The following is an 18,035-nucleotide window of genomic DNA, read 5'->3' as shown; positions in this document are numbered from 1 at the left end:
TGCGGTGAACGTGGATCGAACACGTGACCTTCAGATCTTCAGTCTGACGCTCTCCCAACTGAGCTATCCCCGCTGATGAAATTTTTATGCATTTTTAAGAATAAATTAAGATAGTAAAAGTTTGGAACAAAAACTTCTATAAGAAAACGGAAATCTGACAAACACTTTTGCTTTTTATAATAGTATTTAGACTTATTTTCTAACGAAAAGGAAAAATAATAAGTAAATTATACGGGGAAATTGTTGAGTTTAATTAAATCAATGCATAATATAGGGGCGTGAAAATGTAAATAGTTGTTTTTTTTTTCATAAATGTATAGAAAATAAAATAATATAGAATGTTCCCTTTTTTTAATTTCTCAAAATAACATGCCGTGGAATAGCCGGAAAATTCACTGGTGAGAATATATTAAAAAAGTGAAATTTTCCCTCTGGTCCATGAAAGTTTACTATTTTCAAGATCATCCCGTTCAATAATACGTGGAAGACTAATATGATTTCGTTCAGATATTGTAACTTATTTATTTTTCTTAATTCGTTTTAGGTTTTTTCTTACACTCTACATTTTCTTGTGACACTCTCAGTTAAAAAAAAATCATAATAATATTTCAATTTTTAGTGTTATTTTCTGGATTGGGCCTTTCAGAAATGTTGAACGAACCTTCTATAAAGTATGATTCTGAATGAAAAAGTTAGATTCGAAGTATCATAATCCATAATTATAAAGTTGACAATTATGAATTGAACTATTGTACAAAAAAAAAATACACTTATCATTAATTTTAGATTTGTTGATCCACAACAATTTTATTTCATTTTATTTTAGATTAAGTAATTAAAAAAAAAAAAGTGGTTTTGAACAACCCCTTCAATAGTACACTTGAAATTGCATATTCTCCCTTTTATTTATTTATTTATTTTTTATATTTTTCATTGCTATTTTGGCTATCTTAATGCAATTTGTCGATTTTAACGTTCTTCTTAAGGCAAATCCCATATCTGATTGTATCACAACAACTTCAATCATCAGATGTTTTATCTTCTTAATTTGATTTAGGACCTTCACATGAGACTAACACAACTCAACTGTAGTTCCCTGTGTTATTCCTTTTTTAATCTCTCTTGCTTTCAGTTATTCAAATCCTTGCCTTGACATGAAACCACAATAATATTTTGATTTGGATGTGTGCTCAATGCTATGATGTGTTTCAGTGCAGTGATCCCAGACATGCGTAAGTAGGATACAAACAAAGTTTCACATAAAAAGAAAAAAATGAGAGATGAACATGAGTTTATATATACATAAGATATCTCCATTAATAAGAAATCTTTGGAGTTATACCAAAAACAAATCCGTAAAAACTTGACAAAAAAAAGGGACTATTTTATCTTCAATGAGAAGATCTATATGTATGTGTGTTAAACCTCTTACAGTTTTCAATAGCAGATTTTTTCGAATGTTTTGAAATTCTTTCTGAATAAAATATTCCGAAAGGTTTTAGATTTTAAGTTTCCTGAACAAGCAGTACGAAATATATTTTACATTATTTCAAAAACATGATTCTGTAATTAATCTTTTTGTATTGTTTCAAAATTATTTATCTGGAATAGATTATACATTCCATAATCCTCGTTATATGTTTGAAGATGTTTCCAAAACGTGTAGCTTAAACTTTTTAATGTATTCTACATTGCAATTTTTTAGCCAGGAAAATATACGAAAGCAGGAATAAATTGACCTCGATTGCTTTTCATTTTAATGATATTTATTCCAATAGAAATGGTACGGTAATTCATATTTATATTCATTTGACATATATTATAAAAATTAAATAATTATAAAAAAAATCAATTTTTATATTTTTAAAAGAAAAAAAAAATTGTCAAATAATATAAAAATATTAACACATTAAATTATCATTTCTGTTATTCTATTTCTATATATGAGAAACCTGTTGATCTTATGAATCGGTTGGCCTTTTCTGTTTTCCCGGTTTACTACTATCTCAATACGAAAAAAAAGGTAAACTTATTTTCTATTTTCACCATACAATATTAAAAAATAAGAATAACGTCAAAGCAAAAATAAAAATAAAAAACCTGAAAATATACACTAAATATTGAGACCAAGATAAGATTCATTTATGCGTCTGAGTTAAACCTAAGAATATACTTAAGTTTATTAAATTTTCAATGAAACATAATAAAGGGCGGGGGCTTTTTCCTTATCTTGTTTAGAAATTTTCTATGTATTCCTTTTTTGAAATGCAAAAGTATTTCTAATAAAAAGAGAAAACTAGATGAAATTTGATAGAGTTTGAGGTATAAAGATATTGTAGGAAATATGTATTTTAAAGGCAGAAAGGCAGAGCAACAGCGTGAATAAGCAGAACTTGTAATCAAATGTTAAACTAAGTTTCCACATATCACTGAAGTTGTGTGCTACCACTTTTGACTATCCTTTCTTGAAGGAGGGTATGGGATTGTAAATTGAATGCTTCAAAATGCGAGGAAAAACAGACAAACAAAAAGGAACATTTCCTAAACTATTGTTCCTTTTGCGTTTGCTAAAGAAAAGTTACAGCCAAAATTCCACAGCTAATGTTCACAAGTAATTCGTTCGGAAAACTCCCTTCCATTCTCGGTAAATGCACATGATTGAAAAGTACAATTAAGAAATTAAATAGAAGACAAGCAAGACTGAACTCACCACATCGCCATATCCATCACAACAGATACTTCTCAACCACAGTCCTACCAAACTTCTCTTGAACATCCCTTGGTGTTTCAATCTGGAACAGACAAGAAATGACACATGAGATATCACAGTGAAAAATTGCTTTGCAACATCAGTAAGACGAATTACTAACCGCATTAAGTGCTTTGAAGACAGCCTTAACTGTATTATGAGGATTTCTGGAACCAATGACCTATCAAGACAGTCAAAATTTGAGCAACCAAACACTGAAATACATGACCCTGCTCAATTTTTCTAGACAGCAGTTACCTTCGACTTGACATTCTTTAAACCAGCCAAGTGAAGTATGGATTCCACTGTTCTGCCAGCTTTCATACCAGTTGTTGTTGGAGCAGGCCAGAGATACACCTATGGAATAATGCAGATGACATGAAATCTGCATCTATATCTATATAATATATACAGACAAGAAAAACTCATACTCATCTAAGACAACTAATTTAAAACGCCTCAGTGTATCTAATGGAAGAGGAACTTTCATGACATAAATGGGGGAAGTAACTCCTAGAAGAAAGATAAGAAATTCACTACCTTGGTCTTTTTATAAGACGTTTGAATTGCATGGGCAATTGTATGCTCCTCATGTCGCTCTACGTAATGCAAATTCTGAAAGCATTTCTCGTAGGCCTGATTGCAGTCAAATCAAACATCAATTCAATATCTATCAATAGTCTAAAATACTAAACTGCGTTAAAGATAATGCACATAAGTTTTTTTATTTCGAGATAAATAAATATAATTTTAAGCTGTTTGGTTTTAGTAATGCTTTAAAGCTATACTCCAGAACAGTGCCAATGCGAAATTTGAAGCATTCAAAATTGGATTTCAGATTATAGTCTGGGAAAGAACCCAATAAAAACAATTATAACATAGTTAATTGAGAGTCTACGATAACAACTGACCAATATCTGATTTCAGTTAGACTGGAAATATACAAAAACCAGTTCTCTTTTTAATTGGAATTAAAAAATACATTTGGATAATATTTAGAACAATTAAATAAGATGTGATTGAACTTAGTATTGAGTTTATCCCGATTCCTTAATTTTAATCCATTTCGATCTCAAGGATTAACAAACCTAAAATCAATAATCTGAATACAAAACAAGTTAATGCACCTTCCGCAACTTGTAGGAATATCTAATGAAAAAGGATAATTATTTTGATACTCTTGAGAATAATAAAAGCAGACATGTTATGAATTCTTATCAAGTCGGTTAAAACCCAGAAAACTTATAAAATTTGTGTAAGAGGGATGATGAATGAGAGATGTAAGGTTTGTGGATTCATTACAAATGTTTTCTATTTGAAAATTTCTAATGACAAAACAGATGTCACAGCGACATATCTCAGCTCCTCCCACTAATTTTGACCCAAATATCTCAAGGACTTACCACAACCTAAGTCAACTTAGCATCACAATGGTCAAAGAAAAGAACCCAGCCAGGATAAATGTCAACCAAAAGAATCACGAAGATTTGGGACATAAATCAAAATCGTCAATAAACTTGAAGCTAATACTAGTAGTTGAAACATAAGAAAACCTATATGATCTATGTCGGGTATCAAATTGCAAATCTTTTCTACATTGAATGCAGGCCAATTGGAAAGAAACAATCCATTGCCAAACCGTTTTAAGGAGAGCTTGAAAAACCTAATAAGATACTGTGAATACCTTCTGAAGGGCAACTGGGACTGCAGGGCCTTTGGCTTTTGCAAAACCAATAACACCATTATAGTTTCCACAAGCTACCATAGCAGTATACTTCACAACTTGTCCTCCCTAGATCAAAAGATTCAAACCAACTAAGAACAGACAGAAAACAAAGAGGGAAGCACAAATTTATATTTTACCTTGGTGACTTTACAAGTTCGGTTCATGTCTATCAATCTTGTGTCAAAACCCTAGTATAAGCAGAAAAACCAAACCATATGTCAGTTTTATTATAAGCATAATAAGAACATGGGATAAATAACGAAGTTTATGTAAACAAGCAGGGCAATTGAAGTGCACAACATAAGAATCAATTAGAACTTCAAAAAAGATCAAACAACAAGGATACAATGTCCATGAAAAAAAGATCAAAATATATTACTTTGTGCTTCGTAAACAGGACACTGGATAAATCATTAAGGAGGGAGAAAAGGGAGTAAAACAAATAGAATTAAACCAGTTGAAATTATATACGATTTTTTTTTCTTACTTTTAGGAGTTTTTTAATGACTTGAAGACCCTTGCTGGTATTTTCTTCGCTCGTTCAAACTCAGAAAATCCTTACAAAGTAGGATTGTCAGGAATATCAATTTATTTTACTATCAATTCATCCCATCCAATTCCTTCCACAAAATGATTCCAAAACCGAACATAACATGAAGTCAACTAATTTGATCAGGAGAAGGTGGGAAGCGCCTCAAAATCTTTGTCTCATACTCTCACTGACAAAGCATACAGAAAAGATTTTTTCTTTCTACGTGGAGTACAATAAAAAAGTTATTGTGCTAATACGTAAAACAAAAGGCAGTGATAAAAGTTTATCTAGAAGAGTGAGCTCCTATTAAGTGAATTCGTCTCTAAAATGAGCCAGTAAGAGTGTATTTACCGTTGGGGCATTGAAATCTTAACCCACTACAATTCAACAATCGATACACAATTTGCTGGCACACTTTAGAGAGTGGTTGATATAGTCGAGTAATTGAACAAGGTAAAACATGGTGTGGGTCAAAATGCCAAGCCAAGTATAGTGTTTGGCTCCACATCCAATATAAGGTTTTTCATGTTTGCTTTTAAACTAATAATTATAGCTTCCACATCCTAAACACGATTTCTTACTTCTCAACAGGTTACCAAACACACCAAAAATCAGAAAATTATGCACAAAACAACCTCCAAACATGATTTCTTACATCTCAACTTGTTACCAAACACTAAAATCAGAGAATAATGCAAGTACAAAAAAGTTACCTTCCGGTAAAGCGGTTTTCTCTTCTGCTCAGTCAATTCATTTCTCTCCTCAGCAAGATCCTTGATCTCTTCCTCCAGTGCCTTCCCCTTCCTCCCAAACGTATATTCAAGCTCCGCCAGCTTCTCCTCAAGCTTCCTGTCAATAGCCTCAAGTTTAGCCAGCAGTACATTATCTTTCTCCTTCATGTCATCAAACTCCTCCTCATCATCATCACCAGCATTATCCCCTTCCCCAATCAACTTCTCCTTCTCCAACTCAGCGTCTTCCCGTGCATCCGCCGCGGCAGCCGCATCCTGCTGCTCACGCTGAATCACACCATAATTGGCAGGGTTATCAGGATCATAGGCCTCCTTCCACTGCACCAACCTCAACGCCCTATTAAGCTTATTCTGCAGAACAAACCTATCCTTCTGCTCCGTCACCACCTTGAGCAGGTTCATGAGCTCGCCGATAACCCTATATTCCGGACGTAGACGAAAATGCTTGTGCTCGAACTTGTCAATTTTGGTCATCCACTTGAAGGCGTCATCGAGGGTTTCGGCGTCGGTGAAGCCCTTGAGAAGGTCCTGGTGGCGCTCGAACTTGCGCTCGAAGTCGCGGTGCCGTTTGTCGGCCTCTTCCCGCGTTTCCTCGTCGGAATCGTCATCGGAGTCCGTGGGCTCCTCGTAGCGATTCAAGTCCCCCGATTCCTTCTCGTTCTTCTTATTCAGCTTCGCGATGAGTGGCTCCACGCCCATGTAATCCTGCTCGGGCTCCGCGTCGATGTCAGCTGTGTCCAAACCGAGTCTCAATCGCTCGTTTCGCTCCCTGAGTCTGTCGCGTTCCACCTCCGCTAGAAGGTCCTGCACCATTCTGGCGTCCGAATTGGTGGAGAAAGGAACATTTCCGAGAAAAGGAGCGCGTGACCTCGGCTGCGATCTGGCAGAATTTGTGACGAAGCCGGTGGCGGATTTGAATCTGAATATGTTGCGGAGATTTCTTCCATAGTGGATGTAACCCATTCAGAGTGATGTATCACTCTTTCTCTGAGACAAATGAATTGCAGTTGCTTGGTTGAGGAGAGAAATGGAATATACATTAAATCGTTGGAAAAACAGAAAGTGCAGAATAAGAAATTACGATATAATTTGTTTGACACACCTCAGAAGTAAGAAGGAACAGCGATTTGTGGTGGCTTCAATGGCGGCACTGAACTACTCTTATGTGCATTCTCAGACTGCCAACAGAGGAAGAGGGTTAAGGAAGTCGTTCAGGGTTTTTGCTTTATTTATTTATTTATTTAATTATTTATTTGCATATTTAAATAATTATGTGTATATTCAGTTAGAATAATGTCAAGAAAATAAATAAATAATTGGTGTGAGAAAAAAACTTTTATACTGCTAGGTACATACTTAATAAAATTGGATCTTTGTATGCAAATTATTTAATGTTTGTTTTTCAAAGAAATTAGTATGTATTTTTTTTTGTAAGAGCTTGTTTTTAAATAATTAGATTTTAAATTGGTTATTTAACCTATCCGTATTTTGATTATAAGAGTTAAAACAAATTTTACACGACTTTATGATACATGTGTGTCAATTTTTTGTTTTCATTCTATAGCAGAAATTTATTAAAGTGTAGAATAAATTTTATTCGAAATAAAGTAATAAAATAATTTAAATTTATAAAATCGTTAATTAAAAATGAAAATATAATTATTTCGTTTAAAATAAGAAAAAATTGGAAAAAAATACACACAAAAAATAATTAAAAATAGTACCGTATGATACAATAAAACAAAATCATTATGGTTATAACTAAACATAATTCTATGATGTTTTTTAAGATTGTTTTAGTACAACTTTATAAAATAATCAATAAGTTTTATATTTCTATACAAGAATTTAATGAACATTTGGCCAAAATTTGTATGGACGACTAATGAAATACAATTTTTTCTTTTTTGATAAAATTAGTTTATAATAAAAATAAATCAATAGTATATTTTTTTTTACATTTAAAAAAAACAAAAAAAAGAATACAAGATTAAAAAAATGTTTTTTTTTCTCAACATTCCAACACCTCAAATAGTAATAATATAAAGTGGATTATTAACTTTCAAACTTATATTATCTTATTCCAATTTTATTATTAAGTTAAAAAAACTGGAGTTCAACGTTTTTTTTTTAACAAAGTCAAATGTTTTGGTTACTCTTTTTAGTTATTTTAAGTTATACATTAGTACATGAAAAATATTATGTATGGAGTTTAACCTAATTTCATTTTTTTTTTCGTTAATTATTACTATTTGTTAACAGAAGGAGTTCAATCTATAATTTTTTTTTTTTTACATTTTTTTTCAATTTTTTATCCAGAGTTCTCATTTATTATAATGTAATAGTTGTTGCTAAAACTTGGTAGAACTTATGTTGTGGCATGTTTCAATATTTTTGGTTTAATACTTAATATGGTTGGTTCTTAACTTTTTCGGATATTTGAAATGATTTAAAATTTTAGTATTTTTTTTTTTGTTTAATTTGATTATTTTTTTTATATTTAAATCGTTAACTATCCAAGTAAATTATCAATGACGACGTGATTATTTTTTCTGATATGGTTGTCTATAGTGATGATGCGATTAGGGCTTTCTAGTTCGCGATTTGACTTTCCAAGGTGACACAAAGGTGGATTTCTTTTGATGCGATTTAGTTCAAAATTTTTTGATCCAATTTGGGGCTTGTGTTTGTAAGTGGCTGATGTAAGGGTTTCGTGGTTCTTGATGCTTTCATGGTTGATCACAGTGATGATTCACAAGTTGGGTTTCACGGCGGTGTGAATTTGTGGCGGTTGAACGAACACAGTGTCTCGCCATAGTTGATTTGATTTGCAATGGGGAAGATGTTGGGTTTCATTTGAAATTGGTGGTCTCTAGCTTTCTAATTTGTTGGTTGGAACTCACAATGAGACTTCGTGTGGAGGAGACACGAAATGTACATCATGACTTCTGTTGGTGGTGAAAGGAAGTGATGACTGATAAAGGTCTAAGCGGTGGTTTCGTGTTTGGTTGAGTGGTTGGCTATGGAGGTTTTCGTAGTTTGGGATTTGCGATTTACAACTTGCTCAAAGAAGATGTTGGTTGTCTTACGATAGTGATACGAGGAAGAAAATGGTGGTGCGTTAACAATTTAGACGTCGACAAAAAAAATTACCAAATTGAATAAAAATTACAAATATTGTAAGAGTGATGCCCCCTGCACCTCACCTATTTCACCCTGCACCCCCAATTTTACACATTTTTCCTTAATTCATTAAAGTCAACACAACATTGGTGATAACTTAATGATTTCCTAACCACCAACAATTCTCCCAACCACCAAAAACCATAAATGTCTTATATGGTATAAACCCTAGCTTACATGCACCTTCGTTCTTAAAAGTTTTTATCACAGTAGCATTTGTTCACTTCACTTTTTTATGTTTGATTGTTTTATGAGTTGAGAGGTTATCTGGTTGTGATCTATGGTGGAGGTGTTGTGCATATTGGAGGAGAGGAACAAGCTAATGCCAAAGCTCATCTAGGTTAGTTCAAAATTTCAATTAAACACCCTAAACCACCCTTAAGTGATGTTGGAGTTGTGGTTAAGGGTGTCGCAGTTCGAACAACGGTTTCACATAGCCGCACTTCAATTTTTGGTTGTCCTGAACCGCACTTCGAATTGCGGTTTAAGGGTGTTGCACTTCCAGCTTCGTTTTCACTATGCAAACATATTTTTTTTTTTTGTATTTGATGTATTATGTTGTATGATATTTTATTTAATACGTGTTATTTTATGTATGAGTTATGAGTCTAGATTGGGTAGTTTTAGGCTTCTTATTCTTATTCCCTATTCCTATAACTCGTTGAAGACATGCAGCCACCATGTTGGCTCCTAGAGGCTTCATGATTATCATAGTATCACTGAAACTCACTGCTTTAGCTTTATTGAATTGAGCATTAGTAATGTTGGTAGGAAGATAGGTCATTTGAGGTATCTTAAACATGTGTCCCTTCTATTTCCAGTGTAGTTGCCACACGTTCAAGATCCCATCCTTTCCACAAAACCACGAGTCTTTCTCAACAAAAATAATATAAGGCTGAAATATTTTGCCATATCCAACAAGTTTATATTGTGAATGAACTGAACATCACCAATATCTCAAACAAAAGTGTTATCTAGTTATAACAATATTTATTGACTAGAGAAAACCACATCACTATCTTCGAGTAATTAAACAAAAGCAGTCAATACAGTTTATTATTTTCTTTATGAAATTAGAGTCTAAAATAATATAGAACAAGTGTATTTGAAACTTGAAATAGAATGTTTGAAATGTTAAAATCCACGTTAATCTTGTAAAAACATCAATAACAACCAAAAAGAAAGAATTATAAATAGTTAAAAAAAAATTAAAATATACTAATGTAGAAAACAAAAAACACAAAACCAAAATAACCCTAAAGCGCAATTCCTAAAGAGCAACTCCATGTGCGGCGACAAACAACCACAGATCCAAGTGTGGTTAACCTCAGTTGCAGGTCCAACTGTGGACCACCCACATCCACATTTCCAAGTGCGTCGACTGTGCAACTTCAAAACCCAACCACAGATCCAACTATGGTTACTATCAGCCATAGATCCAATTGCGACACCACCATCATCCGCACATCAAAGTGAAGTGGGCATTAACCGCAATTCCAAGTGCGGTTATGCCTGCAATTCCTCCCAGTTCCAACGCCCAACCCAAATCAAGTAGAAAAACCATGCTCAAGTGCAGATCAACCAGAAGTCAAGCATAAACATATATCCTATCATACAACAAAGCTTTTTTTTTCCCACACCCCGCATATACTATAGTTGTAAGGAAATCAAAATAACTAACCTGAACGCCAGAAAAGCTTGATGTACATGAAATTTGTGAGAAGAAGATACCCTACTACACAGTTGACCACGACACTTAGATGAAAAAGTGAAGAAACGAGGGAGGAGGGGGAAGGAAGAACACTCACCACGTTAAAATGAAATGGTGAAAAAGGAGGGATGAGGGGAGGAGCGCCAGAGTGGAGAAAAAATAAAGAGTCCAACCTTTTATAAAGGGGGTGTAGGGTTTCAAACATGAGATGCGGCAGAGGAAGCTTTGAATTTTATTAGTGGATAGGGTAAATTTTTTATAAAATCAAAATATTCTCACTGACACTAATAAGGATACAGTTGGAACTACAAAAGAATTGGGAGGTGTAGGGTGAGCTTAGTGAGGTGCAAGGAGAAACGCTCTAAAAAGAAATTGTGAGAAAGGAGGGAGGAGGGACAGAGAGGAGAAAAAAGAAAGAGTTCAACCTTTTCAAAAGGGGGTGCAGGGTTCCAAACGTGAGATGTGGCAGATGAAACTTTGAATTTTATTAGTGGATGGGGTAACTTTTTTATAAAACCAAAATATTCTCACTGGAATTGATAAAGGCACAGTTGGAATTACAAAATTGAGAGGTGCAGGAAGAAGCGCTCTTCAATTAAACACCTTAAATCACCCGTAACCGCTGTTGGAGCTACGATTAAGGGTGTCGTAGTTCGAACGGCGGTTTCACATAGCCACACTTCGATTTTCGACTGCCCCCAACCGCACTTTGAACCACAGTTTAGGGGTGTTGCACTTCCAGCTTCGTTTTCACTATGCAGACATTTTTCTTTTGTATATTTTGTATTTGATGTATTATGTTGTATGATATTTTATTTAATATGTGTTATTTTATGTATGAGTTATGAGTCCAGATCGGGTAGTTTTAGGTTTCTTATTCTTATTCCCTGTTCCCATAACTCGTTGAAGACATGCAACCACCATGCTGGCTCCTAAAAGCTTCATAATCGTCACAGTAACACTAAAACTCGTTCCTTTAGCTTTATCAAGTTGAGCATTATTAATGTTGGTCAGAAGAAAGATCATTTGAGATATCTTAAAAATGCGTCCCTTCTATTTCCAATGTAGTTGTCGCACATTCAAGATCTCACCCTCTCAGCAAATCCACGAGTCTTTCTCAACAAAAATAATATCAGGCTGAAATATTCTATCATATCCAACCAGTTTATATTGTGAATGAACTTAATACCATCAATATCTTAAACAAAAGTGCTATCTAACTATAACATCATTTATTGACTAGAGAAAACAACATCAATATCTTCGAGTAATTAAAGAAAAGTAGTCAATAAAGTTTATTATTTTCTTTATGAAATTAAAGCTTAAAACAACAAGTGCATTTGAAACTTAAAATAGAATGTTTGAAATGTTAAAATCCACATTAAGCTTGTAAAAACATCCCTAACAACCAAAACGAAAGAATTATAAAAGATAAAAGAGAAACTTTCGAAAACTTATCACTAAACATGAGAAATTAAGTAATATACATTAGACGTAAGTGTGAAAGTTTGTATTTAAAAAAGACTGAGAGAAGAACATACAACAAAATAATCTAAAATAAAATTCAAGATGATAATTATTTCTACCCTTAAAGAAAGATTATAGAAACTCTAAATTTTTTCTCAACTCATTTCATATCTAAAAGTTATTTAAAAAAATGAGAAGATTATATATAAAGTTTTTGTAATTTGAAATTTCAAATATTAATACATCCTAAATGAAATGAAATTTTAACCAGCCATTAGTGTTTGGCAAAAAATTAAAATATAAAGGAAGAATCTAAATTTCAAAATTTAAATAAAAAGATATCACTTCATTGATTGGTTGAAATTTTGAAACATATTTTCCACATATCATGTTTTCCCACCTTCATTCCTGCTATGCTCATCTCCGCTAACCTTGACCATTTTGGTCGAGAATTTTAGGGGACTACCTCAAGCCTAGATGCATGCAAATTACTCATTACCTTTTAGTCCTCTAATATTTACACTTCTAACTTCTTGAGCTTAACAAGATTCAAATACAAAACTCCTTTTTATGCCTATTTTACAATTGAAAGAACATATAAATTTCTAACTTCTAAAATTTAGAATAAAAAAAATAATTATTTTACAAACTTTTATTTATTTAGTACCTTTTAAATCTTCTTCAATCTCACTACACCACAGGTGGCAATTACATGTTCACACATGTACTACACATCGTTTTCGAACGTTACTCGGCCAAAGACACCCTTTTATGAGTCCAGTACACTTTATTGTCACTGCTGTTCAGCATGATTGAGTTATCTGATTATTAGTTATCTGCTGTTTTGGGTCACTGAAATATAGACAGCAAGAGCATAACGGATAAATGATGAATTTGATAAACATCAGAAATTGAAAATGACATCTGATAAATATCTCATTCGTCTAACTGTCATACAAAGAGAAAAATGTTACAAGTTTCTATGTGGATGCTGTTTACCAGCTGCATCCTTGCATATATTTTTATTCTTCAGCTCGTCTCCGGCCACGAGAAAAAAAAAACACGCAGTAGGCATGCTGAGCATTCATGGAAAACGATAATTTTCCATACAGGTTGAACGGAAAGTTATGTGGCGGGACAGGCAAATTTTTTTACATAGGATCTTTAATATCGATGAGAAGAGAACTTTGGAAGCATCCAAGTATTTGAATGAAAATATCATTTGCATTTTTAAGGTGATAACCATTTGTAAAAAATACAGAAAGTTCGTCAGAACAATCATACAGGTTGGCTGGGAGTAGAACCTCAAGCGGACATGGTGTTGAACAATATCGAGCTTTGTTCTATATGGTTTTCTTTATCCAGCTTTCATGTCACTAGCTTTAGGCCTTGTAGGTTGTGTAGACAACACAGAAGGCACACCATGGAATATATAGATAAAATGATATTGTGGGGTAAACAATCGAGCAAGTCTATCTGGAAACGCGTATCTGCAATGATAAATATGAAATAAATATTTGCTTTATTTCTTGGCAAAATATAAAATGTCAATAAAATTAAAGGTGTTTCGCTATTACTATAAACCTGAGACATGGGATGAATTTAGAATTTAAATCACCAGCTAGATACCATTAAGCAATTCACTATATTCAAGATGGGCATACTAGTAGTTCTCGTGAAGCCAGATTTCTCAGAATTAGTGCTTAAGCCAATAGTTCCGTAGCTGGGCCATGTGGAGAAGTATTTCATCACGACCCTGATGGGTGACACTACTGGTCATGATCCATGGAGGCACTGATTGGAAGAAACCTCGAATCAAGTCCTGAAAATCATCAACATTTTCCTCTGGTCTTTTGCCTCCGTTTTTTTTTTTCTTCCGCTTGTCACATTTGGTAAAGATTATTGTCATTGGGATCTGAAAGAAAAACTATATTTAAAACCGACTCTTGCTACTGAAAAAAATTAACTCTGTTCTATTAATGCAGCAGCACAATTCCCATATGGCTAGGTGCGGGACACAAAGTAGAACTACTTTATGATGCTCCAGTTAGAAGTAGACGGCTAAAGGCTCTCCCTGCTTAATTACCCGACCTTTAGGATAGGGCTCTAACTCTCCAGTTCATCAAGTGATACTAGACCTGGTTGTTCGTCTTAGAGGGTGCATACTTCCTCTCAAATAAAAACCGGCTCTTCTTGACAGCTTGGCATTTAGGGGTCAGCTCTTCAGTAGAATATTTTCTATCTTCACAATCGCAAAGTTGTAATGACTAATTTAAGTTGTAACTGTATTCGTATCTGTCCTCATTTTATATAGATGAGTTCTTACTATAAATTGAATCAAGAACTAGCTGATTAAAGACAGACCCCTAGCAGATATTATATACTCACATGCACATTATCTACATGACACAAAGATAAAATGGCAGTAACTCCAATATGCTAGTCAATTATCATCTACAAGAAATTCTACCAGTAAATAAGTAGTTTGTTTGTATGGGCACACACAGAAAAATTCCAGGAAGACAAATGTGAGTCAAACTTCCACACAAGGTATACCATAGCTTCATTAAATTATTTGCTAACGAAGAAAATTTGACACATTACCTGATTCTGACCCAACCAACTGGCATAGTCAAGATCGATTTGTTTAGCAGGAATGCTAGCATCTATTAGAAGGAATACTGAAACTAATGTTGAACGGTTAAGGAAATAGTCCTTGGTGAATTTTTCCCAGTCCATTCTAAGTTCATGCGGTGCAGATGCATACCTAATTAAAAGAACACGATGGCAAATAATTGTCATTGACTTGATAATGGTGAACAGGATCAAATTCTTAATCAACGGTTGTCCTAAAAAACAGTATAAACTACAATTAAAAAAATCTGGCCTAAATGCAAAAGAAATGTTATAATAGAACTTGATGATTTCAATAAAATTTGGATAGCATGCTAGTCCTGTTGATATCAAGCATAATATTAGAATCCATTTCCAATAGATAACATTCAGTAAAGTCCAGCATCTTTAACATAAAACAAAACTTTGAGAGCATAGCAGAAGTGAGTACACATCGTCTAAAGTCATACCCATATCCAGGCAAATCAACCAGATACCAGCTATCATTAATCCGAAAATGGTTAATGCATTGCGTTTTGCCTGCAAAATACAAAGCAGACAAATCAATACTGCAATGTAAATAAATACACAGAGAAAGAAAAGGTCAATTAGCAATAAGTGAAAAATCCAGCTATCATGTCTCAACTCTCACTGTGAATGCAGAACTGTTATATCCTATATCCAGCACCTTAACATCCATCACTTGATCTTTTGTACAGTATTGGACATTTTCGAATATAAACTAAAAGCAATGTTTGCATACCCGAAAGTAAAACAAAGAAACAAGATAGTCCATCTATCATATAGAAAAAATCGGATAATGAAATATACGAATGAAAAGGCCTTGAACACTCAGGTGGAAATCTACAGTATTTTGAACCTTAAAAAAACCCAAGTGAGGCCCAATTTCATCACTCAAACTCCTACAAGGAAGCCCTACAACTCTTTCAATTCACTTTGAAGTTTATAAGTATCATGTTGATATATAAACACTTAGAATATTAGCCAACAAGACGATACGATACTTTTGACTTATAGAATAACACGTAAAAGAAAAAAAATACAACACTCGTTAACTGAAATCTAAACATACTGTATAACTTCATCCCTCCAAAACACTTAACCCTAATCTACGATATCTCAAACACTCTACTGAACTCCATCACAAATCCCCTCTCTCACCAAAAGTTCAAATGCCTAAACACATATAAATCTTAAATCTAACACGTTATCAACACATGTCTATCATACAGAACACAATTTTTCTATGTATCGCATATAGAACACGGTGATTTAATAGAAGAACGGCGGACCGGGTTTCTTGGAAGTTAAGGCGAGCTTCTTGCGGCGCACGAGAGAGTTGAGGAGGGAGGATTTGCCGACATTGGAGCGGCCAACGAGAGCAAATTCAGGGAGGCCATCGGAGGGGCAGTCTTCGGTTTTCACACTGCTTTTCACGAATTCGGCCTGCGATATCAGAGCGTCGTTGGCGTAATTGCTAAGAAGAATGTTGGAACCGTTCAACACTCTCGCGGTGTCGAGAGACACGTTGGTCCCTGGCGGAACGAAGAGCTTCTCGAGGGATAGTTCTGTTGCGGAAGGGTTTGTTACGGTCACGGGTTGTGAGGTGGTGAGCGTGGCTTTGGGTGGGCGTAAGAGGGTGGTTTTGGAGGAAGTTGAGAGGGCTCGGAGATGAAGGGAGTGAGATGAAGTAATCAAGTAGAGAGGGAACCTTGGAAGGTGAAGAAGAAGGACCATTTCACTGTTTTTCGTTATCTGGTTACTGCAGTGTGTGCGAGTTATGGACTCAACGGCTCACTGAAAAGAGAAAATGGTCACGAATAAACGACACCCCACTTACACGGTTACTCGTCGTTTTGTTTTTTAATAAACGCGATTATTTGAAAATAAAATACATAAATAACAAAAAAATATTAATATTTTTACTTTGTTAGTTATTACCTAAGTAGTTATATATTTGATATGAAAATAAAAAAACTGGAAACTTCAATCAAAACTCATCACTTGATTTTCTTATTTTTATTTTTATTTCATGTAGGATAAACTTACATTTTAATTTCAAATAAATAATTTACAAATTAATAATAGATATTTAACTTAATTTGTTCATCTTATTGACCAAATAAGTCAAAATTCACTTATGGACTAAAAACTTTAATTTTTTTTTATTTTCTTCTTCACTCCATCTTAATTGTTTCAAAATTTTTAACATTGTATAAATAGTTCAAATTGTTGATGGCGTTAAAAATGCTAACAAGGACGTTGAATAAGTTGTTCAATTTTGTAATATGTGATTATATGATGTGATTATGTTAAACGATTTTATTTTATTTTTTATATTTATTTTATTTTATTCTTAATGTATTCTAATTTTCTTTTGGCTAAACTCTCCATCAATCACTGTAGCAATCACCATTTCCTTCGAGTCACCAACACGTCAACCACCGTGAAAGTTTCCTCGTTCCTCTCTCTCGTGCAACTACTAATATAAAATAGAAAACTACACCAAAATCACAATCACGAGTAACCTCGTTTTGGAACCACCATCAAGAATTCTTTGCGATCTAAAAGCACGAGAGAAACCTTCGTTCAAACTTCCATGACCACGATTCAATATGGAAAAGAACCACCACAAAACTCCAAATTGAGAACGCGAAATCCTAATCACGATCATCCTCTTCGAGTAACAACAAAACCACAACAGTGCCACTACCATGAAATGCCTTACTCCTCTTCACCTTCGTCATGAATCACTAAAATCGTTACTTCAATCTCCTCCTTCTTCAACCTCAATCACACTATATGTACAAAAAACCTTAAAATCCCAAATAAAAAAACTCCTAATCTACAAAAACCCAAATTGTACCATCACTCCATCATGTTTGTCTTCTACACTTCAAGACAACCTTATTCTTCATCGTGAGAAGCACAAATTACTTAAAACCTCACACCACGTCAATTGGGTGGGTATTGTCTATTATTGCAAAACTCCACATGTTACTCATCATTAGCTAAAATGAACACTATGTTCACACTAACAAAAAGAACTAAATTAAACATTTTTTACAAAATATGAAATCATTTTGTACAACTTAAAAATAGAGGACCATTTTAAACAAAAACTAATAAATAAGAAGATTAAAATAAATATTAAACTTATTTTTATTAACTTTCCTAATGTTTTTTGAAAGAAGCTATGCCTTTTAAGGAGAAAGTGGTATAATATAAACTTTTTTACAAATCTTAGATTTGTGATATTTATTCTTCATAAGCAAGTAAAG

At 33.7% G+C, this 18,035-nt stretch overlaps 2 protein-coding genes and 1 non-coding gene across 7 annotated transcripts; all 3 read right to left on the bottom strand.

Annotated features, from left to right (window-relative positions):
* On the bottom strand, positions 1 to 73 carry TRNAF-GAA. The gene has a single exon. It is a non-coding gene; the product is annotated as a tRNA-Phe (tRNA).
* A 2,306-nt stretch (positions 74 to 2,379) lies between these two features.
* Positions 2,380 to 6,975, bottom strand: LOC106759797. 2 transcript variants are annotated; one of them, XM_014643138.2, is made up of 8 exons: positions 6,862 to 6,975; positions 5,721 to 6,746; positions 4,613 to 4,663; positions 4,434 to 4,541; positions 3,290 to 3,385; positions 3,008 to 3,106; positions 2,871 to 2,930; positions 2,380 to 2,792 (listed from the first exon to the last, which is right to left on the bottom strand). In XM_014643138.2, the coding sequence occupies exons 2-8, from the start codon at positions 6,720 to 6,722 to the stop codon at positions 2,727 to 2,729; spliced, it is 1,482 nt and encodes a 493-aa protein (XP_014498624.1). In that variant the 5' UTR covers positions 6,723 to 6,746; positions 6,862 to 6,975; the 3' UTR covers positions 2,380 to 2,726. The 2 variants fall into 2 exon arrangements, with proteins under 2 accessions (XP_014498624.1, XP_022636516.1); XM_022780795.1 differs by having other exon boundaries at positions 5,721 to 6,769; positions 6,862 to 6,957.
* Positions 6,976 to 13,322: 6,347 nt separating this feature from the next.
* On the bottom strand, positions 13,323 to 16,559 carry LOC106759774 (GTP-binding protein At2g22870). Of its 4 annotated transcripts, none has more exons than XR_001375627.2 (5): positions 16,047 to 16,559; positions 15,204 to 15,273; positions 14,725 to 14,887; positions 13,705 to 14,035; positions 13,323 to 13,610 (listed from the first exon to the last, which is right to left on the bottom strand). XR_001375627.2 is itself a non-coding variant. In XM_014643108.2 (5 exons), the coding sequence occupies exons 1-4, from the start codon at positions 16,489 to 16,491 to the stop codon at positions 13,817 to 13,819; spliced, it is 897 nt and encodes a 298-aa protein (XP_014498594.1). In that variant the 5' UTR covers positions 16,492 to 16,559; the 3' UTR covers positions 13,323 to 13,610; positions 13,785 to 13,816. The 4 variants fall into 4 exon arrangements, 2 of the variants coding, with proteins under 2 accessions (XP_014498594.1, XP_014498593.1); XR_001375628.2 differs by having other exon boundaries at positions 13,750 to 14,035; XM_014643108.2 differs by having other exon boundaries at positions 13,785 to 14,035.
* Between the last annotated feature and the right edge of the window lie 1,476 nt (positions 16,560 to 18,035).

Source organism: Vigna radiata, chromosome 5, assembly GCF_000741045.1.
Source record: "Vigna radiata var. radiata cultivar VC1973A chromosome 5, Vradiata_ver6, whole genome shotgun sequence".
Lineage (NCBI taxonomy): Eukaryota > Viridiplantae > Streptophyta > Magnoliopsida > Fabales > Fabaceae > Vigna > Vigna radiata.
The sequence above is the reverse complement of the archived record's forward strand: the minus strand, read 5'-3'. Positions and strand labels throughout refer to the sequence as shown.

What these genes read in the sequence shown, in the direction of transcription:
- LOC106759797 (XM_014643138.2), bottom strand. Translation starts at nt 6,722, where the DNA reads ATGGGTTACATCCACTATGGAAGAAATCTCCGCAACATATTCAGATTC. An exon ending in GAAAACCGCTTTACCGGAAG is followed by an intron (nt 4,664 to 5,720) that starts GTAACTTTTTTG and finishes TGCTTATACTAG; the next exon opens with GGTTTTGACACAAGATTGAT. An exon ending in TCTTCAAAGCACTTAATGCG is followed by an intron (nt 2,793 to 2,870) that starts GTTAGTAATTCG and finishes TGTCTGTTCCAG; the next exon opens with ATTGAAACACCAAGGGATGT.
- LOC106759774 (XM_014643108.2), bottom strand. Translation starts at nt 16,491, where the DNA reads ATGGTCCTTCTTCTTCACCTTCCAAGGTTCCCTCTCTACTTGATTACT. An exon ending in GTTGATTTGCCTGGATATGG is followed by an intron (nt 14,888 to 15,203) that starts GTATGACTTTAG and finishes TCTTTTAATTAG; the next exon opens with GTATGCATCTGCACCGCATG. An exon ending in GTTGGTTGGGTCAGAATCAG is followed by an intron (nt 14,036 to 14,724) that starts GTAATGTGTCAA and finishes TTTTTCTTTCAG; the next exon opens with ATCCCAATGACAATAATCTT.